The following is a 24440-nucleotide window of genomic DNA, read 5'->3' on the forward strand; positions in this document are numbered from 1 at the left end:
CATTTAAAGAAATCAGAGGGAAAAGCTATCCCATACTAAGTTCCTTTATCTATTTGTTTAATTCTTGCTAATTTGCTGACCAATGATTTGTTGTTAAGACAATTAAAAAATCAATATTTTGCCATTTTGTTGCCCAGAAGTGTAGAATACTACAAAAATTGTTGTTTAAGCAAAGGTGTCAGCACAAGCATATTATGTGGCTGAGAAACCCGTTTAGAAAACTGTGGTCTGGGCTGCACTGCTTGCTTCTGTTTACATGGGAATCCTGTCATTTTCCCTTACCCCCCTCAGATAGGTGTGCAGTGAGCAAAAAGACACACAATGCTTAAAAAAATTAATAAATAAATAAACTTAATAACAAAAACAAGTTTTAAAACTAGAATAAACATTGGTAGCAATTTTCCAAGAGAAAATTTATTACTGGAAAGGGGATGAGGTTGGGGCAGAATATAGGTGTACTTGTTTTTGAATTAATTATGTTTTGATTGAAATTAATCAGTCAAGTGATTCATTCATGTCACCAGTCAAATAAGTTATCAACTCTGGTCAACTCATTGCTGGCTTATAGTTCCAGGGTCCTGGGTTCAATCCTGAGCTCAGTTTACTTTCTGTGTGGGGTTTTGCATGTTCTAGTCACATTCGCTTTGTTTCCTCTGGGTTTTCTGGTTTCCTCTCATTGTCCAAAAACATACAGGTAGGTGGATTGGCTATGCTAAGTTGGTCACAATCACACTCTGATTCACACCAATGGACTTTGATAGACTAACATCCCATTTGGGGCAAATCCTGGCATGCACACAGTGTTGTTGGGGAAAAAGCCTTATGGAAAAATATTTTACATAAAAACACTTTTATCCAAGCAACTTACAGCTGACACAGGATACAACTAAGGAGATAAGGGTAAGGGTCTTGCTCAAGGACCAACCATGGCATCTTGCTAGGAGCTGAACTCATGACCTTCCCTTGCCCAAAGCCTTAACCACTGAGCCACCACTTCCCCACACATACATAATTAGTAACTCTATTGCTCAAATACATTTATAAATACCTATGTTTTTCATATTTTTCAGTTATGTAGAAGGTTGGTATATAATAATAATAATAATAATAATAATAATAATAATAATAATAATAATGGCAATCAAGCCTACAAGCAAAGGAATGAGAGGAAATGCCTTTATCCTCTATTTGCAAGAAAGTACGTAGAATTTTATTATTTGCCAATTAATACAATTAACACAATTTCTGCAGTAGATAATGTCAACAATCACACAGATTGCTGCAACAGCAAATCATACCAGGTATGTTAATACATAACCCTAACTCACACACCATGGCCATTGGCCTACAAACCTCATCATACGTCATCATAATTGCCTAATAATGCATCAGATGCACAAATTTGGCCTTTATAAACACATTTTGGTTATTATGGCTAATATGTGAGTACAACACACTAAATGCCAAATGAAATGGAAGCTCTGAATAAACAGCCTTCATCACTCCCATGGAAAATTCAGGAAAAAAAATAAGTGTGAATTTTGAGTGGTTTGAGAAATGGTCTACATATGCTAACAAGAAACTATGTAAGAAAAGTACTGTAAGGAAAAAAAAATTGGAACAGCAAAGAAAAAAGGATAGTAACACCAAAATGTAACACTAGATGGAAGTATTTAGTTAAGATTAGACCACAGCATTAGTAATACTTTAGCTGATTACTTGTATAGTTGTTGCATTTAGCTTCATTCATGAAAATCTACAGTCTTTATTCATTCATTCACTCATTCATTCACTCATTCATCTTCAGTAACCACTTTATCCTGATCAGGGTCACAGTGGATCTGGAGCCTATCCCATGAACTCTGGTCCCGAGGAGGGACTGCTCCTTGAACCATGCACACACAGTAGAATCAAAAATAGAATTTGTATGCATAAAAAGATCAGCATAATTTAAAATAGTATATTATTAATAATAATAAATATACCCACAATCTGTTAGGGTTCAAGCACCCTTTGAAAACAGTGCAAGTTGCAACAAACGATGCCCTTAACAGAGCACATGTATGCTCCTTTATAATTCTCACTATGTACTAGACAGATTATACTAATGAAATGAGTCAACAGAACAGCAGAATTGAAATATATCTCTTTATTTGAATAAAAGATCACATATATAAATATGTTTAAGGCTTTAAGTTTTTAAAATTAAAACAACTGAAATAAATTCATAATTAAAAATTAGTTTGAACAAGGCTATCATGGTTTTTCACAGTGTCAATAATTCTATAATTATGCCCATATATTAGCAGAGTAAACATCCTTCACTGGGCATGACCTACAACCATATCACGACTGACCTTAGGCAGCTAGGCTATTCAGATAGAAACATTTCTTCCATAATATCTAAGTGAAATGATTTTGTACATATTTTCAAAAATACAAAATTATCTATAGCAAGAGAACAACATTCACTCGGTTGCCATTGTTGTTTGGTAGAACATAGAAAACCTTTATAAATTAAATTCAATTCAATTTTTTTAATTAGACAGTCAATATGTCAATACCATTATGTGCAAATATAAACCTTCACCACTGAGCTACTTGACTGGGAAATGAAACCCAGTATCCATGACTAAAAAATGAGAAAATCTGTGTACATTCTTGTATGGTCTGAAATACTAGTGGTAGTATGCAGAAATGCATTTTACACTGTAGCATTTAAACATTAGTGGCAGTATCAGTGTCTTGGACTCTCCTCCTCTGTAAAGGCACTTGTTTGCCTCCAACATCAGCAGCCGGACTGATACTGGGCTTCAAATTGTGGGTGTGTTCAGAGAAAGGCCTCTTCTCTTCCTTTTTACTCTGTCTATCCAGCCAGTAGAAAGATACCATAATAAAGAGGCCAGCGGTGGAAACAGACACACTGCAGAAGAAGAACGCGTAGCTGTACTGCCCAGTAAAATCTGCCAACATTCCTGCAAAAGCAAGATCAAATTCAGCATGAGATAATATCCACAGTGTGTCAGTACCAATCTCCTATTTATTAGGGAGATCAGCAGGAAGCCTGTATACATGGTCTTCCCATCTGACTTGAGATTTGAGTTGCTACTGGTAACCTGAGAGGAACATTGCTATGTCTTTAGTGTAGTTCACTATAAGCCACAAGAAAAGGCAGGAATGTGCTGACCTTATTTACCTTGAGGAAATCAGAATATGTGAGCTTCCCTCCCATAATTTTTTCACATCTAATTTGTAAAGTACAACTTCCAGGAGGCAAACAGGAAGCATGGTATATTTCCTGACATCAATGTACAGTATAAAGTGCTAACAGAAATGGACACTGGTACAAGACTTCATGTTTGTCTATCATTTGAGACCTATATAAGTAACATCTCTAAAACTGCATGTTATTATTTAAGACCATAGATGGCTATACATATTATCACCTTTTTATTGCATATTGCTGATTATAGTTAGTTATTTCACTAATATTTGTAGATCATTTCTCACTTTATCATTAATATTTCGTTTAAATTTTTAATCTTTTCTATCTAGAGAGAATTCTCAAAGTGAAAACACAATATAAGTGCTGATTGTTATTATTTATATAGTAATATTATATAAAATAACACAGTTCTGGAAGGCATGCCTCACCTGCTAGAGGTGGGCCCAGAAGAAGCATGACGCTTTCCATGATGCTGATGAGGCCCAGGGCCGACTGAAAACGACTCATCTCCACTGTCTCCATCAACACAGTGTAGAGCAGAGAGCCCACGATACTCATGGAAGTAGCGAACACCAGCACACAGGCCAGGAGTGCACGGAAACTGGTCACTGCACCACACACACAGTTGCTCAGGCCATTGACCAAGAGGGCACAGGCGAACACATAGACAAAGTGGCGGCTTCCACGGAAGCGCTTAAGTCCGAAAAGTAGCGCCGCCGTCGGTCTTACTGTCACATTGACCAGACCAAGGACAGCCATAAGCAGAGCAGCACGCTCCTGCTCTATCCCATGTGAAGTGGCATACGGCACCAGGTAGACCAGTGGCACTAAAAAGCCCAACATCATCCATGACACACCCAAGGCATAGGCAAGGAAGCGTGGGTGGGTGCGTATCAGGTCAACAGCCATATGCCTACACAGGAAGGGCACTAGGGTTGACAGGGAGCTCTGTAGACGCCCCTTCAGCCCCTTTTGCTCCTGCTCTGCAAGAAGACCATTGGTTTTAAGCACCGGATTTACTGACTGTATTGGCATTGCCTTCACTTTCATTTTGGCCCCCAGAGGCCTCATGACAGCCCCACACACACAGCAGTTGAGCACGACTCCACCGAGCACCAGGAAGCTGCCTCGCCAGCCAAACTGCCCCAGCAGAAAGTTGGCCAGCAAAGGCAGAGTGCTTAGACCCAGCGCTGTTCCTGTGGAAGAGAGGGCACTGGCAAAGGCACGGCGGCGAACAAAGTAATGGCCCACCATGGTGACTGATGGCTGGAAGCACAAGCAGAATCCCATTCCTGTTGGGTGAGAAAAAAAAACTCACAGAATTACTTCCCTGGGTCTGACAAATGCTTCTGAGAAAGCCCTCATTGATTCCACTGTGCACTAGTCCTCTGCTGATATACAAATGTTCATATCGTTATAGTGACCAACCATCAAACCCATTTTATGATATTATCACAATTTTCTTTTTTTTTTTTTTAACAACCAGCTATTTACCTTGACCTCTCCTCTCTGCTTTGCACCTGTAAAATCTGAGTGAGAGTTTTGTCCACCCTGTTTTAACTTACATGGGACTTTATGCAGTGAACAGAATTATGGGATTGCCTTTTCTCTCAAGGAAAGCAATGGCTCTTTTAAATTTGCCCAAAATAAGGAACCATAGAAGATAAATCCCTGGATAGAAATCCCTGGATTAAAAAAAAAGTTGCATGCATCATTTCTTTCCTAATACTTGGTTACTCCTCCCCTTCTCCTGTCTTGAGATAGTTCCTGTCAATTTTAATCCAGTCTTCCACTAACTGGGTGCCCAATTCAGCTAAACTAATAATGCCAAATAATAGTTCAGAGACCAGCTGAACCAATACATGAGCAAATTCTGGATTTGCCTTCCTCCTCACAAATTTTATACAACACTATCTATCTCTGTTGATATTGTGCTTCGGGTGTTCTCTGAGACTGGTCATCAACTGGCAATCTGGGTTTTTTGCTATATGTATACAGGTATGCAATTTATAGACATTGTACTGGTGGATGCAACCACTTTTTTGTCCTGGGAGCTTAGATGTCTTTACGTGGCTTCTGAATGGGATATCATGGGAGCAAGAACACTGCCTAACTTGAAATCCTCCCCATAAATGGAACATTGGGATATTTTGATATGTCCACATTAGCAGTATTGTGTGTGCTGAATATTATGATTACTGGCACATGCCTATTATGCACACGTGCTATATGCGAGACTCACCTGTGATGACTCCGGTGGCGAAGTACAGGTCAGCCATGGTCTGAGCAAAAGAGCTGACTACCATCCCAATTCCACTCAGGATCCCACCCACCATTATTGTTGCACGACAACCGAAGCACTCCACGAGAATGCTGCATATTGGGCCTACAGAGAAACATTACCATTGTAATACAAACAACAATACACATGGTGTCATACACACAAGACAAAGCACACGCAATTACCCAAACCCTGACATGACAATAAGAGTATCTGAATTGCAGATGAAGCCTTTTAGCATCCTCACACATATGGAGATTATCTGAGTAAATTTTAATAGATGAGGATTGCAGTGGAGTATACAAACACTGTGAACTACACAGAATTGATGAAAATAGTCTTTCATGACTACAAAAGGGAAGTTGAGTATGAATAACCTTTTTTCCAGGTTTATTTACAATTGTATGCAAAGGTTTGGGCACACCAGACAAATGACATATTTTGTTAATTTTAGTGAAAAGAATTAACCTCTGCAGCAAATTTCTTTTTTTTAAAGTTGCAAATATTTTTTATATATAAAGTTGCACAGTTACTTTTTATGTGAAAAAATAGGAGATAAAAATGTGACGTGCAGACGTTCTTAATGACATTTCGGTGTCTGGAAATTAGAAATGAGCTGCAATTTGATATCTTTTTAGAGCCTTCCTCTGCTTTGTAGGCATCAGTTAGCTTCATGTAATTTTCCTCTGTCAGCTGTCAGATTCATGTAATTTTGGAGCCCATGGTTGTTGACTGGTAGCACAACGTATGAAGAATCAGAGAATTTGTTATGCTCTGGAATGATTCCTAATGACAATTATTGATCTTCCTAGTCTTAATGAGTAAGTTAAGGGCCTTACAAATTAATTAGCTCCTGAGACTTTGTACCTGTTTTTTCTAAGAGGTTTTTCTATTTATAAGTTCATCAGATATAAAATAACTATGCATTAACATTTCCAGAAAATGTTGTTTTTTTCTGTATCTGTTGTGTTTACTTCTATCCACTTCAAAAATCACTAAAATGTGTAATTTGGCTAGGGGTGCCCAAACATTTGCATAAAACTATACAATAGTCAGATTGAAAAAGACAAAAAAAAACTCATCCCTTAAATCAAAGTTGAGAAAATTAAATTACATGATAGTTCAAATTACAAATGTTCTTTCATATAGGTAGAAGGCTTCAGTTAATTTTTTAAATCTTTCTGACTGCTTTGCCATCTCCAAGTTCTCTTTTTCTCAATTACAAACTGAGAATGGTCAGTTGTGCCATCTGAGTGTGGTCATATTTATTAAGCACACAGCCATATATATAGAAGTCATAAAACCATTTCCTGCTTGCTCCATTGAGTTAGAGGTTGTTCACATACTTGGTGTCAGCTAGGGAATATGTTGTTGTTGCTTCAGCTTCTCCTGTTAGGAGTTACTACAGCAGATCATTGGTCCACTTGTTTGATTTGGCACAGTTTTTATGGCAGATGCCTTTCCTGAAGCAACCCTCCCCAATTTCCATCCAGGCTTAGGACCGGCACTAGGAGTGCACTGTCATGTGCAGTTCCTTGGCCGGGAATCAGCCCCGGGCCACGGCGGTGAGAGTGCTCTAGCCTAACCACTAGTCCTCCAGGGACCAGCTAAGGAAATACAATAAGCATTCCAAAATGCTGTATATTTACAACTTATAACTATTTTAAGTATAGGTACCATTCATTACAACTAATCCTCTCAATCCAGGCATGTTTCTACCTAAACTAAACACTACCCCTGTTCAAAACAACATTTCATCAGACATGGCACTGTGCAGAAAACAGTTTAGAGGATCACCTTTGTTTTTCCAGTGGAAATATACTTAAATATTCTCACAGCTGAACAATTGGCTATGAAGGTTGTTAGAACAACCTCCTGCCTGGCTCATTTGTCTCAGTTGTCAGACTGAACTTGATGTTCCTCCAGAGGGCACTTATCAGAATTTCTACCCATCTAAAAGCAAAAATGTCTTTTTTTTTTACCTTTCCACTTGAGTGACATTTCTTTAAGAGCAAGCTTTCAATAAAATGTCTTCCTTCACTTTATCTGACTATTTATTTCTTCTAAGTCTGATAGATAGTACTACAAACATTGTGGGATACACAAGGGAAACATCTGGAAATATAATTCTTTTCTTTTGAGTTCTTATTGGACAAAGGGGTCTTCGGTTTGCATTTGATGACTGCAGGGAACTCAGCTGTGTGGAAAGCCATTGAGTCATTGAGTTTGTTGTGTTCTGACATCATCAAGGAGTCATTACAAAAAATAAAGCAATAAATATGAAAATACATCTCACCCTATCTATGGATTTATGTGAATAAATTTCCTACCTCCTGCATGTAGTACTGCTGTCATGATGGCTGGCACCCAGGATGTTTCAGAGTTGCTTGCTTCGAACTCTTTTTGCAAATCTGTGTAAAAGATGCCAATGCAGGAGGGGAAGGCGAGTGTGAGTGCCAAGACCAGGATAGTAGCTGTCAGTACAGCCCAGCCCCAGCCTCCATCAGGTGCCAAATGTCCACTGTGTCGCTCTCCTGCTACTCCTGTGTGGCACTGCAGCCCCTCATGGAGGCTGGAGGACTCTACTTCCTGATCATCCTGATCCTCAGGCTCACAGCTGTGTTCCTCGCCCTGCCCTGGCCCCGTATCTGAAAGATGTAAAGAGGAAGTCCTGCTCCATGACTCAGGGCTTTGGCTAGCATCAGCACTGGCTCTTGCCTGGTGGGTGATGGAGCCATTGCTTAGTGTGGTCCTCGGGGTCTGTGGAACATCAACACCTTCTGTCATTCTGCTTGCCAGAGGGGCTTCTCTTCCAGCTGCTGTTCGTATGAATTAGAGGACAAAAGAAAACACTATAAAGCCTGATTTTCAGAAAACCTTTATAATTTGATATACTACAATGCACTAGATGTAAGGTTACTTCCGCTGAAAAAAAAAATGATATAACATGTTACTGTAGCAACCAACAATACAAACTGCAGTCCAGCCCTCTAAATCTTCAGTTGGACAAGCATATTATTAACTGACTTTTATTTGCCATTGGGATTTAATTGTGTAAGTGCAATAAATGAATAACATGTTTTTGCCCTGAAATAAACACAGTACATGCACAACAAATGTTTCTATCAAACTGTGTAAACAGCAATTTTAGTCAAAGCTGGGTCTTAGAAAATTCCAAAATTTTGTTCACTTAACTAGGTTACAATGCAGAAGTCATGAACCATAAGTAAAAGAAAATGTTATGCCTTATTTAGAAATGTGCTGTCATTAATTTCAACTCACTATTCATTATTATCTCCTTATATTAACATATTATTTTGACTCTTAACACTTAAACTGAAGAAATTACATAATGGTTATAGTAGTCATTTTGACCCTTTGATTTTGATATAATATACCTGAATACATATAAGTGTATTACCAATCAGTAGATGTATATAATATACAGTGTACATATATGTGCAAACTGTATTCCACTAAATCTGCCTTACTAAAGTGAAAAAACATACAGAATAACAATCATAAGCTAATATTCAGTAAATTTGTTTTACTGCTAGATTGTGGGGTGTTAAATATTAAGTTGAAAGAATGAGATAATAATAATAATAATAATAATAATAATAATAATAATAATGTCAAAATATATAATATATATAAAAATACTTTTTTTCACAATTTACAGTTCAGGGTTTCTGAATCTTATTGATAGATTGTAGGATTTTAAATAGTAAATAATAAAATATTGTCAGTATAACAAGAATAACTCTAAATAGTGAGATATTAACTGAAATAAAGAGATCCATCCATTCATCCATTTTCTATACTGCTTATCCTACACAGGGTTATGGGGAGCCTGGAGCCTATCCCAGGGGACTCTGGGCACAAGGCGAGGGACACCCTGGACAGGGTGCCAACCCATCGCAGGGCACAATCACACACACACACACACGTATTCACCTACGGTCAATTTAGAGATGCCAATCAGCCTACAACGCATAGCATTGGACTGGGGAGGAAACACCTGAAGCACGGGGAGGACACACAAACTCCATGCACACAGGAAGGAGGAGGGAATCAAACCCCCAACCCTGGAGGTGCCCCTCAAAATAATGAGATGTTAATTCAAAGTAATGACAAAACACAAATATAAAGAGGAAACTACATAATTTCTTTCAATAACAAGTTATTAAGTCAAAATAACAAAATATTAAGTTGAAATAATACAATAACAGCTAGAACTAGCAAGTTATTAAGTCTGAATAACAAGATATTACATTGAAATAACGACATAATGTCAAATTAATGAGATATCAAGTCGTAAAATGAGATAGTAATGTCGCAATAATGACAGCACTTCAATTGTATGCAATTGTAGAGTGTTATATTTTAAGTCAAAATCATGAGATAATGTTTTTTTAAAAAACGAGATAACTAAATAGTTGGTTATTAAGTCTAAATAATGGGATATTAAGTTAAAATCACGACATCATATCTCGAAAGAAGGAGATATTACGTCGAAATAAAGACGGTTTAAGACGGTTTAAGTCAACAGATCCTCTGAAAATAGCTTGTCCCATTTAACAGCCTACTCGAGTCCTGATTTTTCCCAAAGACGCTCTCAGCATTGCCCTGAAACCAGCTCACAGAACAAACCTCGGCATTACAGTGCTGACTAATCTGATTAATCTTCTCCTGCTGTGATTAGAATCCTCCACGCGTCTCGCCACACAGCCTTCATCATCATCATCATCATCATCATTATTATTATTATTATTATTATTATTATTATTATTATTATTATTATTATGATGATGATGTTTACGAGCGCTGTCTTTCTGTGTTTTTGTCACTTTCTCCACTGGAACAGCAGGACAAGTCAGCACCTGTTGCTTTCTCACTCCAGGGAATCGGACCACAGCAGCATCTCAAACACCATGCACAAGCACAGCCTCCTCCTTTTTCACCTTCAGCTCACTACATATCCGTAGAATTGTCCAGAAAAAAAGCAAACACACAAAATCACCAGTAGCTTTATCTGAACTGTATAATCACAGCCTTACCTTGTGGTCAAAATATGGCGCATAATCGGTAACTTCACTCTCTCCCGCTGCCTTTCTCCAACAACATCAACACTGTCACCTTAGCAGGAAGATGACATATGCGCTTGACATGAAGTGGCCCTGAAGTCTCCTTCCTTTGTGGCCTTGCGTAACCCCCTGTGCTGGACCAGGGAACTCCAACACTGAACCCACGCGCGCGCGCACACACGCACATACACACACACACACACACACACGCACATACTCGCTGGATTAGAGGAGGGGGAGCAAGCTGGTGACTGCTGAGTGATGGCAGAGAACTGCTACGTAACTATTGGCTAAGAGCAAGCGGAAATACACCAGCCAGTATAATTGCAGGCAGTCACCATGGGCTTGGTGGTTTGTGGTTAGTGCCTTTGCCTCACACCTTCGATGTTGGGGGTTCGACCCCCATCTGCGCTATAAACTGGCTTTGCATGTTCTCCCCGTGCTTTCTTCTCCTGTTTAAAGTCGTAGGCTGTTTGTCATATCTAAGGTCTGAAGCTGTGTGCATTTATGCCCAGTGATGAGTTGGTATACTGTCCAGAGTGTCCCTGAGTCCCCTGGGACAGGCTCCTCATGACCCTGTGTAGGATAAGTGGAACAGGAAATGGATGGATAATTCTAACCCTCCTGTTAGATTTGGTTGTTCAGCCCTAATGTGTTGCTCATTGTTAAGCAGCAGATGTCCCATTGATCTGGACAATGGAGTTTATTGCAACACAACCATTTATTAAATATCCAACAAAATCACAGAAAGCTTTACAGGTTTCTTATAGTTCCTGTTGATTTTGTAGTGGGTTGTAATGTTTAATAGTGGCATTTAGTGCTTTCCATATACCAGTGTCATTCATTCATTCATTCATTCATTCAGTCATCTTCAGATCTGCTTTAGCTTGGTCAGGTTTGCAGTGGATCCAGAGCCCAGAGCTTGGAAACACTGGGCATGAGGTGGGAAAACATCCCTGATGGGTTATATATATATATGTGTGTGTGTGTGTGTGTGTGTGTGTGTACAATCTGATCAACCATAACATTAAAACCACCTGCCTAATATTGTGTAGGTCCCCCTTGTGCAACCTAAACAGCCCTGACCCATCGAGTCATGGACTCCACAAGACCTCTGAAGTTGTGCTGTGGTATCTGGCACCAAGTCGTTAACAGCAGACCCTTTAAGTCCTGTAAGTTGTTATAATCGGACTTGTTTGTTTAGCACATCCCACAGCTGGTTGATCAGATTGAGATATGGGGAATTTGACAACACCTTGAACTCTTTGACATGCTCCTCAAACCATTTCTGAACAATTTTTGCAGTGTGGCAGGGCGCATTATCCATTAGGGAATACCATTGCTATGAAGGGGTGTACTTTGTCTGCAGCAATGTTTACGTACGTGTCAAAGTAACAGCCACATGAATGCCAGGACCCAAGGTTTCCCAGCAGAACATTGCCCAGGGCATCACACTGCCTCCACCGGCTCACCTTCTTCCCATAGTGCATCCTGGTTCCATCGCTTCCCCAAGTAAGTGATGTGCATGCACCCAGCCATCCACATGATGTAAAAGAAATCGTGATTCATCAGACCAGGCCATGTTCTTCCATTGCTCCATGGTCCAGCTCTGATGCTCACATGCCCATTGTAGGGGCTTTTAGCAGTGGACCGGGGTCAGCATGGGCACTCTGACAGGTCTGCAGCAAGCTGCGATGCATTGTGTGTTCTGACACCTTTCTACCATAGCCAGCATAGGACTAGCCTTCACTCCCCACGCCTATCAGTGAGCCTTGGGGGCCCACGACCCTGTCGCCGGTTCACTGATTATCCTTCCTTGGACCACTTTTGGTAGGTACTAACCACTGCATACCGGGAATACCCCACAAGCCCTGTGGTTTTAGAGATACTCTGACCCAGTTGTCTAGCCATCACAATCTGGCCACTGTCAAAGTCACTCAGATCCTTATGCTTGCCCATTTTTCCTGCTTCCAACACATCAACTCTGAGAACTGACTGTTAATACTTGGAAATAATGAATAGTTCGTGGATATGCACTGAAAATACATGAAAATACATTCGTTTTGCTTGCACTGGTTTTCTGAGTGGATTAAAGTGTTATTTTCTATTTATGTGTAGATGCCAACGCAGCACAAGCTCTGTATTTCTGAGAGCAGTGACCTTGTGGATTGAAACGCTAAGCGCCATTTTATCCCTGACCACTAGGTGGCAGTGCTGCTCTATGTGGGGAGTATGTCAGTTTTTTTAATTCCCATGAAGAAATGGAACTTGGCTTGAGTATTTCCGGTTGCGGCGGCCATCACGCTCCTGTCTTTGCAGCGGCTTGATCCTTGACAAGTGAGTACGGGTTGTAATGTGTTTATATTTTTAATAAAGGTTGTTTTTCGTGTATTTGTAAATCATTCTAATCTCCTTATCGTTTTGGATTTTAATATTTGGTGTAACAGATGACCTTTACCTCGAGTGTGTGTTAATAAATGTGAGCTGAGTGTAATGCTGACCTTGTGCTGGGTTTCTTATGAAGGGACCTTCACTTGTTCTCTGCTCATTTCTGTGTGTGTTTTATAATAATTTAATTTAGCTAGGAAGTAAATAATTATCTTTATGGAAGTTAAAACGATTCACTTTCTTTAAAAACCTTCAGGATAATCTAGTATTTATCCGGTTAGCTGGCCTATGATGAATTGCCTGTAATGTAATGAAATGTAGTGTAATGTACTGTTGTGTTGTGTTGTGTTGTAATGTAATGTAATGTTACCGTACACTTTAATTAAATGTCACAGCCCTTGTCTCTGTTTAAAATTGTGCTAAACATGATTTTCATTTGGAAAAAAAAGAAGCATCTTTGCATATTAACTGTGATTTGTAACCATCATCTATATTAAATATACTTCATACTTTTTGTGACAGGCATTGAGAGATGGCTGGACGACGTGCTGCCATAAAGGCCATTGACTGGCTGGCCTTCGCCGAGAGGGTTCCTCCTAACCAGAGAACGATGTTCAACAACCTGAAGACCCGCAGCGATGCCATTGCTGCTAAGTATGGTCATCTTTGTTGGAAGTTAGATGGATAGATTTCAATAGTCAAGCACTCCTGATTGACTTTATTACTTAAACATTAGATTTATTATTGATTAAAAAAAAATCATTAAAACATTCTTTACAGTTTACATAATTTATAAAAAGTTTACTGTTTTAGAGAAAATAGGGGTTTTAGTTTTAATGTTGCCTCTATTTAAACCAACAATCACCATATTTGTGTGTGCCTGATTGTGAGGTCTTTGTTAAACTGTTTTCAGACTTGCCTCACTGCCGGAGAAGCCGACCCCCATTGACTGGAGCTATTACAGGAAGGTGGTAGCTAAAGCAGGCATGGTGGACGAGTTTGAGAAGAAGGTGTGTGCTATCGGCTTTAACGTCTCATAAGATGTATATTCTCCTAAGGCTGTTTGTTGATGTCTCTCTGTTGCTTTCAAATCTTTTTTCGTAGTTTGCTGCTTTGACAGTTCCTGAGCCAGTGGACACCCAGTCGGCTAAGATCAACACACAGGAGCAGGAGGCTGTAAGTGATGCCTTGTATTTACTAAATATAGAGTTTAACTCAGGTGAGTGTTTGCATTGCTCATAATGTTTTTGTTTTTTTTTTTATTTCATGTTTGTTGCAGAACAAAAGTGCTGCAGCCTACATTGAGGCATCCAAGGCTCGCATTTCTCAGTATGAAAAAGAGGTAAACATGGCTGTTGTGTTAGATCACAGTGAATGTGCTGATAAATGTTTGTTCTTACCTTGCACACACACAGGAGGCAAATCGACCATTAGCCACATATGTGCAGGGCAATCCATGTGGCAAAGTTGACTGAATTTTAACTTTATTCACATGAGAAGTGAAGCAATTTGGCAACTGCTAGGATTGAGGGATGGTGGTGTATTTCTTTTTTTTTTCACCAGATTGAAACATCTGTGTTTTTGGTTCCACATATTTTTCATACACAGCTCCAGAGCCAGTCATTTTAACGCACTCTGCTTCTATGAGCTTGAAGTGTTTGAATTACAAAATAGTTTTTGCCTTTCTCTTTGGCACATCGCCTTCAGCCTGTAAAATAGACAGCAAATCTAATATAGGTCTATAAATCTATTTATATATGCATTTATTAATATATGCAAGCAGTTTCCCTCCAGAAATGTTAATTATACTGGAAAGACAGTCGATTTGTGGTCACATAGGTGTTTTTATATATGTTCTGTATCTAGCTTGTGCGGATATCACATGAACCTGCCAGTGAAACCATGGCAACCAGCTAGGATTGCCCATTTGCAACCAGTGTAATGATTTGAGAGGTGTGCTGCAAGTAATTGTTGCTGGCGCGTTATTATTAAATGTGTTGTGATTCTGTGTATTAAAGATAATGTGGAAATGAAAATCAAAATTTTCGTTTGTAACATGAGATATTTCTGAGTGAAACAGCTCAGTGTTTTCCTTTAGTGATGATTGGGATTGAGAAGAAGGCAAGATGAAAATGATGTTTTATTGGCTAGTTTTATTTTTTCCCAGCCTTTATTCAATTTACATACAGTCGAATTTGATTGTAACTCATGTCTGGTTGGAGTATGTGTAAACTTTAACAAACTGAGAAGTGCTTGCGTTAACACTGGTTGAGAACCGGTGTCTTAGAGGGTATGGAATACACAAAATACAGGTTTCTGTTTGTATAGTATATGTAGTCGGGTCAGCAGAGGTGCCAGCATCTATGGTTCAGACATACTGGTGACAAACAAAGCACCCTACAAAGATATTCCCTGTTCGGGATAGCATATTTCCCACAGTTGGCTTGGGAATGTCTAGGGGATCTCCCAGGAGGAGCTGGAATCTGTGGTTTGGGAATAGAGAAGTCTGGGCTGACTTTCTCAGCCTGTTGCCACAAGTAAATGAATGAATGAATTTAATTATTGAAAAAATGTTTTATCATTTATGATGTCAGACTGGAGCCTTCCTGTCTAGCAGGATATGCTAGCGTTTTTGTGGTTAAATTTTGATTTTGTTCTCTACCTGCTAGGATTTTATGGTTTATGGTGCATGTATATACAGCGGTTTACGGTAACTACCTTGAGAATTTCGTTGGCTCGAATATCTCAATTCAAAATACTGCAGACAAATTTCTGTTTAATATTCATTATGAGCTCTACCTATTCTTACACACTAGGCGGCATCACCAGAGGTAGTCACGAACAGAGTACAAAGTTTGCGAGCGGGAACCCAACTGCCTTGGAGCATGCTTACGTGATAGTCCAAAAAGTTAAGCTAATCAGAAGGAAGCGTTATGACACTTGTGTCAACACACAAATCTAGCCCGCAGCCTTGTTTGATTTGGTCCGCATATACATAGAAATATTTATACTGTAACAGCCCGTGGTACACTTCTGCTCAACATTTTCCACGCTATTCAGAATTCACATCAGATCCAGAGCACAGCCATCCAAAGGTAGTTACCGTAAACCGCTGTATATACATGCACTCAGTTGACTTAACTATGGTCTGAAACACAGGATAAAATCAATGACTGTGTTCTGCACTTGATGTAATTCACACTCGCATCTAACACGATTCAGAAGCACATCGTGTGTTGTGCTGGCTGTGGCGTAACCTGACATTTATGTAGGTGGGATGAGGAAATGTACAAAATAAAATCATTTCAACTGTTTTTAATCATTTAGGGCACAATCTACTGTCAAACAATATTTCCGTATTAATAACATTGCCATGAAATACATTTGACACTGAAAAAGATTAAATTAAAATGTTAATTATATGGGAAAATGACACCTTATAAATTCTGAACTACTTTTCGTACTGTACAATGTATTGATACTGAAACAAATTAAATATTTAATTTTAACACGTTTATTTTGACAACAAATCAAACCACTGCAATATCATCTTGTCAGTATTGTCTTGTGAAGCCTGTATCCTTATATGTCTTGTGGCTTTAGTGTATCGTCTTATGCCTAGTTGCTTATCAGTACTGTGTTGGATATTTAATCTCGGCAGTAAAGATTATTATTGCTAGGTAAATAACTGATCTATTCTCCTACTTCGCTGGCAGCTTGAGAAGTTCAGGAACATGATTCCCTTTGACCAGATGACCATTGAAGACCTCAATGAAGCTTTCCCTGAGACCAAGCTGGACAAGGAGAAATATCCATATTGGCCACACAAGCCTATTTCTGAACTGTAATTTAGGAAAGATCAATTGTTTATAAGTTAATAAAACATCAAATTCTGAATTAAATTGTTTGGTTCAGTCTGTAAAAATTCTAAAGAAAAGACTTTGTTGGGTGGTTCAGTGCTGTTCTGTGTCTGGCTAAGCATGAAATAAATTGTTTAAGTTTTGATGTGCTTTGCATTTATTTTTCTTTTTATGAAATCTGATTGATCATTCTATGCACTTATTCTATACATGTATCAATTTTTTTTTCTGTCTGCTGCATTTACATGCACATAGTTTACAGTTTTAAGATGATGTGTCTTAGTTCAGATTTTTTTTTTTAGTACGAAATTGCTCATATTTGTCTATGCTTTACTATTGATTTCAGGGTATTTAGTGACATTTACAGATGTTAAAATTCAGAGGGGAAACATAACAGGTCAGAGTCCCATTTGATCATTTAGATGTTTTCAGATCATGACACTAGCTTGTAACTCACTGACGCTTGTCCGGGTGATGATTTTCCACAAGGGGGCGCTACTGACCCTCTAATACCTTTTTCTGTGCACTGGGACCTGCAGCACATGTACTCTGTTTTAGGTAAGATGGCATGTTTGGTGTCTTTTAAAAGGGAGATGGCACATTAAAACGCAAAAAAAAAAAAAAAAAAAAAAAGCTTATTAAGATAAGTCACTTATTTAAAATGTTATATAAACGTGTAAAGGTATGTAAGCTTGTTTGTAATTGTATGTATTTGATCAGGTTTCATTCCGGTTTTCTTGGTGGGGGTCGCAGTGGCAGCATGTTTTAATTGACGTTTATTCGGTGTGTGTCCACATCAAGCTGTGTGTATGCGGTCTGGTTTTGTTTGTGCAGGATGAGTATTATTTGTTAGTGAAGCGGCTTTAGAGAGACGATTCAGTGAGTAAGGACGTCTCAAAACAGATTACTGACTTCTTAAGCCAAATCAGTTTTAATCTCTCGTACTTTGTATTGATAATCTAGTAACTGTTAAAAACTGATAGATAACTAATTAGGGAGAAAATGAAAAATTAAATTAAAAGCTTACAGCACCTGGTATTCCCAGGCGGTCTCCCATCCAAGTACTAACCAGGCCCGACCCTGCTTAGCTTCCGAGATCGGACGAGATCGGGCGTTCTCAGGGTGGTATGGCCGTAAGCGATAGGATGAGTTAAAATATCACTATTTAAAGACGTCAAACAACCGCTCTCTAGCTTTGTTGGGAATATGTTTGAATATAGCTGATAATGTATATTGACAAGTTGTATATTTTATTAAATATACTTGCAAATACTAATTATACACTTTAGATATATGAAAATAGGAGACGTTTGAAAGCTGTTTTAATCTCGGGTCACAAGCACGTGGCACACAGTGACATTCTGTATTTGTACCAAAACTGTCTCACATTTCATTCATATGATATATCTCATTTCACATCACCTTATTAAGCTCCATATCAATTCTGCCTGGGGACTGTTGGCTGATGTCGAATCCTTAAATAGGGATGTTTTAGGTTTGGCTTTCGTTTACGGCCATACCACTCTGAAAACGCCCGATCTCGTCTGATCTCGGAAGCTAAGCAGGGTCGGGCCTGGTTAGTACTTGGATGGGAGACCGCCTGGGAATACCAGGTGCTGTAAGCTTTTCATTTGTTCCTGTTCATACTACATTATCTACTCTCAGTTAATAGACTATCACTGTAAATTACCAGAAATTATTTATCTGAATGCCTTATTAAAGGTTAATTAAGTTTGTAAGAATGAACATAAGCACATCAAATTCTGTTTAAAGCCTAGTTGTTCAGGTGTGTAACCTACAGGTGACTTTCTTAGTGTTAGAAATTGGGAACCTGCCCTGAGTGTGTCAATGTAAATAGTCATTGCATTACTTTATAGGAGTCCATTGGCTTAGAAGGACAGGATTAATATGTTGAAAAGCTATCTGAGAGAGGGTTACTACTGTGAGTGATGCTGGGTGACAGTTTTATGGTATACTGTATATAGGCTAGTTATGATATACTGTATATAGGATAGTTACAGGTGTTTCATGCTTGGAAGCTGTTTAAGAGATCAGTAAATTCAAAGGGTTTTGCTGGGTTTTATCTGAAAATACACTAGGTCAAATATCTATTAGTAGTAGTGGTTGTAAAAAAAAAAAAATCCTTTAGGTTGAAACTATAAACTCTCCTGCTTTGTTAATATCTTGTTGTCCAGCAGGTGGTACTATTGAACAGCTGAATGCCAAAGAGGCTTTTGTATTTTCAGAAGCTCTAAAAGCAGGATGACTGGACGTTTTACTGGCCAGCAGCTGTGTGTATGGCACATAGACAGACAGATTGATTATAATGCTAATAGTATTGTGTTGACCTTCTGTGAGTTCTCAATAAACCTGCAGATTTAGTTGGGTCTCTAGAGGCCAGACTCCAGGCTGTTGATGATTTCTAACATCAGATGTACAAAATTTTTAGTAACCATAAACACTGACATAAGTAACTATGAGATTTTTTTTCTTCAATAATTTCTCCCTGCTCCGCCATGAAGGTTTGGCAATTAAAGATGTTTGCCTTGGATTGTGTAACATATGTAACCAGGATGTCCGCTTTATGTTTGCACAGTTTTCTGTAGGCTACATGCAAGTACTCATTTTCCAAACCCCAAACCTCCAGCATCTGCACAAAACAGATCACCTTTATCTTCTTTACCACATGGTTTCACATGTGACCATGTTGTTAGTCATTCTCCTCTTCCACTGTAGCACTATAGCACTGTTGCTTTCTGCTTCATGTGAATGCTTGTGTGTAAGGAGAAAAGCAGAAGCAGTACAGTGGCTGCAAAGGAACAAAGGCAGATTGAGGTAAGAGGCGAGAGGGCTGAACTGCCTGAGGTGCTGCTCACATGGACTGCCAGGTGGGAGCTGTCAGAAAAGAACAGGCTTTTTATGAGAATCCAAAATAACCTTCTGATTTCCCTGTTTTACTCACTTTCAAGTGCTAAAGTAGACAAACATTGGACAATGAAAAGGATAAAAAAGCAACAGAGGCCACCAAATTAAAAAAAACAGTGGTTGTTTTTATATTCCTGAAATACTCATGGAAACAGCAGGAATGTGTGATGAAAATAATTAAATATCATTATACCACAGTGCTGTTGAATTCTCTATTCTGATTGATCAGAAGGTGTTGATTGTTTTTCTATAACAGCAGCTCTGACAATAGTGCTGGCTAAAAAGAAAATCACACATTGATATTGTTTCAATATTTTATTGTTTCTAAAATCACACGGTGATATTGTTTCAATATTTTATTGTTTCTATAGTAACAGAAATGTGTTTCCCCTATTGTTGAGAGACTGCAAGATCAAATCCCGATAATGCCACAGCTATTTATAGCCGGGAGAAAAATTGACTGTGCTCTCTGGGTGGGAGGGATGGCATGTTCTCTCTTGCGTGTCAATCAATAACAGTGATACTAGCCAATCACAGGCATCGTATATGAGGGAGCTCATATATGTGGAAAATGGCAGATAGCACTTTCCTCTGTGTATCTAATGCTTCCCTGTGGTGCAGCATGAAAAAAACTGCTGATGACAGGCTTCACATGTCTCAGTAGGGATGGGCGATACCACTTATTTTCTTTTCGATCCGATACCAAGTACTTTCAAGACAAGTATCGCCGATATTGATACCGATATCGATACTTCTATGAAATATTTTTATGTAAGTGATTTTATAGTGTCTTTTGGGCCATCATTATTAATATTAAACAAACTGCAATAGACATGAGTTCTTTTTTGCTACATTTATTAAAAAAATACTGAACACTATTAATCAAATTGCAACTTGTATAACAAATATATAACACAAGAGCAATAAATCCTCTGTCTTCTACAACTGAGATTGGCTGGAGGTCCCTTACAATCATCTCTCCTATGCTTCTTGCAATTTCTGATGCTCTCTGTGAGTCATCTATAAAATATAATACATATATTATGTTCTTAAAGCTGTGTTACAGGCATTAAGAATTATGCCTTAAACTATGTAATTTATTTAATAAACATGTTTTAAATTCTATAAATAATATATAAATGATTTCATTAAGAATATCCACCAGATATCAGGTAACAGAAATAGATATAGGCTGATGAAAAAATGTATAAAAGGTTTTAATAAAAATCCTACTGTTTAAAACAAAATATCCAGTTTAAATACTTATGTGCAGTCTAATATTCTGCTCCACATTAAATACTGTAATATCTTCATATCTGAAACAATTTGTATTGTACAGAGTATAGCTATGATAAATATGACTCGACTTTTTGTATTCAAATAATCTAATCACCACTTGGTACCTGGATAATGTCCACCTCTCTGAAAGGATTCTGCTAAAGAACTCTTCCTCAAGCCAGAAGATGGGGGTCGTGTCTGTGTTACCTCCTCTGCTCGCCTCAGCTGTACTTCGTCGTGCTCTATAGGGTGTTTTGCTTTTAAATGCTTTGTCATATTTGTGGTATTGCCACCGTGGCGTATTGTTTTTTGACAAATGTCACATGAAGCTTCATCATTATTAACTGGAGTGAAATAACTCCAGATTATGCTTCTTTTTCTTTCAGCCATGACCGCAGCCATGCACTCAAAAGAACCCCTTTTAAACCTGCCTTGGACTGAGTGAGGGAATGCTGTTACGCGGTGATACAGCAGAAGAAGATATAGTTCCCATTGACGTTACGATTTAAGTGTATTTATATACTATACGGCATACTACTTCTATGAAGATGTTCTAAAAATCACTTGTTTAAAAAAACAGATAGGATCGATACTTGTTTTTGAGAATCGATTCGTTTGATACAGTGGCAGTATCGAAAATATCGATACTTTAGGATCGATCCGCCCATCCCTATGTCTCAGAGGAAGCAAGTGTTAGCCTTTACCCTCCCCAGGTGGTAGCTGTCATATGAAAGGGGAGAGCTGGTTGGTGGGTGGGAATTGGCAAATGACTGAATTGGGGAGAAAAGGGGAGGGAGTAATGAAAAAATATATATAAATAGGTTTTCAGTAAGGACATATTTATTTAACATTTCTGGAAAGAGTCTCCAGTGTCAGCACTGTAACACCTAAAGTTAAAGGTGTAACCTTTCTGCTACAGGACAGTCTTAGGATGGAAGACATTGTACAGGTAGTATTACAACATTAAACATAACTATAAATGGATAAAATGTACAATGTGTTGTTCTTTAAGAAATAAATAAGATTGTAATCTTTGGTGAATTGCTGTGGTGTAAGAAGAATAAAATGCTTTTGGATAATGCTATTATAAGAAAATAATTAACTTTGACATGGTAACAGCATCACACCACCCTGCTGTTGATTGTTTTCCAGTAACAGCACAGCCCTCATGTTTTAGTCCTTAATTATGAAGTTAGGAGCCATTCTTAGTGGTTTTGATTTGGCTTTTTGCAAAATCCTATTTTGCACTGCACAATTCTGTCCCAAATGAATTTAGAATATTAATTTTTCTGTTTCAAATAAAACAATTTTTAAAAAAAAAAAAAAAAAAGCAATTAAAATATTTCCATGTTCACTTGAAATTTATGGAAAAATGTTTATTGAAAATTATTCAGTGGATGAAAGATCTGGGAGTATGATTTACAGGAGAGTGTAAATAAAGTGAGAATATTTTACATCATGTTCATTTATTTGCAATTTGTGCAAAGTGCAGAGTAATAAAATGGAAACTGTTCAGAATATATTGGACCAAGACTAGGCTGTCCAGAAATAGATAGGCTTAATGACTGCTGCCATCAGAGCCATGCATCCATAACTGTATTTTAAAAAAAATAATAAATTGATTTAAACTGCTTTCACATTAAAGATTCTGCGGGTGAGAATCCCCTGGTGGTGTGTTCTGTAATTACAGAATTTATGCCAACGCACATGCTTTGGAATAGTCTAGTAGGACACTGTGTCCCTGAGATGCGGTTTTGGCAGTCTCAAAATGTTTATGCTTCAGCCTTTTTCAGTAGTAAAATAATCACTATGTATTGTTTCACACCACTACACAAAAGTTGGCTGTCTTAAAATGGCACAGCTTTGTATCTGGTTATAGGAACTGAAGGGTTCACTACACACCAGTCCTGACTGATAGTAAACATGGACTATGATGAAGCCAACGTCATGTGCTTCCCATCAGCCTCCCCACCAGTCATCAGTATGACAAGCAGCTCTTCTGTCCGCAGAAGAAAGAAATTATTGTCCCTGTCATCCTCCCTCACTCAGCGGCACGAGGTCAGAGGGTGTCAGATAGAGATTTGCTTTTAATGAAAGGAAGAATCCAGGAGTGGCCTTGCAGTGCATTTGTTCCAGTTCCCATCATAGTTTAGATGCATATCACAGGCTGTGCATCTGTAATCCCCCTGGGTTCATATTGGGAGAGGGAGAGCTGTGGCACAGCATTAATAAGACAATATTAGTATTCTGTCTGCTAAACCCAAACTGTCAAAGAACTAGACTTGCACTTTCAGGAATAGAAGAATCTATACTTGCTTGTGTCCTTCAGTGACCAGGCACATTACTTATCTAAAGCACACACCTGCAGATACACACATATACAGTTCTTTCTTTTTGCGCACTCACATTTACAAGAGCATACCCACCCACATGCTCTTAATAATGCTCAGTTACATTTGGCAAATGAAACTAAACACATGCATTGAACTAAAAGCTTATGCTTTTCTCTAGTATACTTTATCTTTGTTCTGTATTAGGAATCTCACCAAAGTAACCCTTCAGCATGGCCACCTGCCAGGCTGGAAGGTTGCTGCAGAATAAAGTGGGATACTCAATCATGTGCAGTGGCATGTGCCGAGCACCCTCTTTCTCTCTCTCTACTGCACATGGGTCATGCCACTTAATATACAAACCCCTGTCAGGTTTGCCAGGTTTTGGACCAGACAGGGGCTGATTCATCACATCTTACTGTCTACTCCATCTACCACGTGAACCCACACACACTCGCCATGTGCTGATTGACAATACCCAATCTGAACTGTGAATGTCCCCATTCAGTTACATAACACTGCCACTCTAAATTCTTGCATTTTCCTCTATGTTTTCTGCCCAGTGAAAGGGCCCAGGGTGAGAACCGCATTGCACTGATACAGTCAGACTTTCAACTTTTAATCTGTAGCAGATGATGTCAGCAATTTGGTCCTCAAGGTTGGATTATAGCCCACACAGATTCACAGACAGCAACATAAACAAAGTGTTCCTGCATCGGATTCTACAGGGTGTCCCTAAAGTCTCTGTACATAGGAAAAATTAAAACAAAAATTAACACGTCATTCAAAATTTTTCATGCTTAGTGTATATATTTATTTTCAGATAGCCTTTAAGAATGCCTTTAAAGAAGAACATACTGAAATCATTCTCATGGCTGGATTGGGAAGGTGTCGCAAGGTTGCGATGGACTTTAACAGGAAACATGGCACGCACATCACATGACACTGTTGCCAAACTTATTAACAAATTCAAAAAGACTGGATGTGTTATGGAACAACCGAGAAGTGGACGCCCATGAACATCCACTGACGAAGGCACAACCGATTGTTGCTAGCATACATAGT

The 24440-nt window shown here is 38.6% G+C and overlaps 2 protein-coding genes and 2 non-coding genes across 4 annotated transcripts; 2 read left to right on the forward strand and 2 right to left on the reverse strand.

Moving 5' to 3' along the window:
- Positions 1-2134: 2134 nt before the first annotated feature.
- slc16a5b (solute carrier family 16 member 5b) lies at positions 2135-10791 on the reverse strand. The gene is made up of 5 exons (XM_026917058.3): positions 10568-10791; positions 7838-8326; positions 5469-5612; positions 3655-4518; positions 2135-2975 (listed from the first exon to the last, which is right to left on the reverse strand). Exons 2-5 carry the CDS (start codon positions 8292-8294, stop codon positions 2719-2721), a joined length of 1722 nt encoding a protein of 573 aa, XP_026772859.1. The 5' UTR covers positions 8295-8326; positions 10568-10791; the 3' UTR covers positions 2135-2718.
- Positions 10792-12821: 2030 nt separating this feature from the next.
- Positions 12822-16987, forward strand: atp5pd (ATP synthase peripheral stalk subunit d). Its single transcript, XM_026916080.3, has 6 exons — positions 12822-12931; positions 13505-13636; positions 13896-13992; positions 14087-14158; positions 14262-14324; positions 16699-16987. The coding sequence occupies exons 2-6, from the start codon at positions 13515-13517 to the stop codon at positions 16828-16830; spliced, it is 486 nt and encodes a 161-aa protein (XP_026771881.1). The 5' UTR covers positions 12822-12931; positions 13505-13514; the 3' UTR covers positions 16831-16987.
- Positions 16988-17862: 875 nt separating this feature from the next.
- LOC113528647 (5S ribosomal RNA) lies at positions 17863-17981 on the reverse strand. The gene has a single exon (XR_003402963.1). It is a non-coding gene; the product is annotated as a 5S ribosomal RNA (ribosomal RNA).
- Positions 17982-18348: 367 nt separating this feature from the next.
- Positions 18349-18467, forward strand: LOC113528662 (5S ribosomal RNA). Its single transcript, XR_003402977.2, has one exon. It is a non-coding gene; the product is annotated as a 5S ribosomal RNA (ribosomal RNA).
- Positions 18468-24440: the final 5973 nt, after the last annotated feature.

Source organism: Pangasianodon hypophthalmus, chromosome 13, assembly GCF_027358585.1.
Source record: "Pangasianodon hypophthalmus isolate fPanHyp1 chromosome 13, fPanHyp1.pri, whole genome shotgun sequence".
NCBI classification, from domain to species: domain Eukaryota; kingdom Metazoa; phylum Chordata; class Actinopteri; order Siluriformes; family Pangasiidae; genus Pangasianodon; species Pangasianodon hypophthalmus.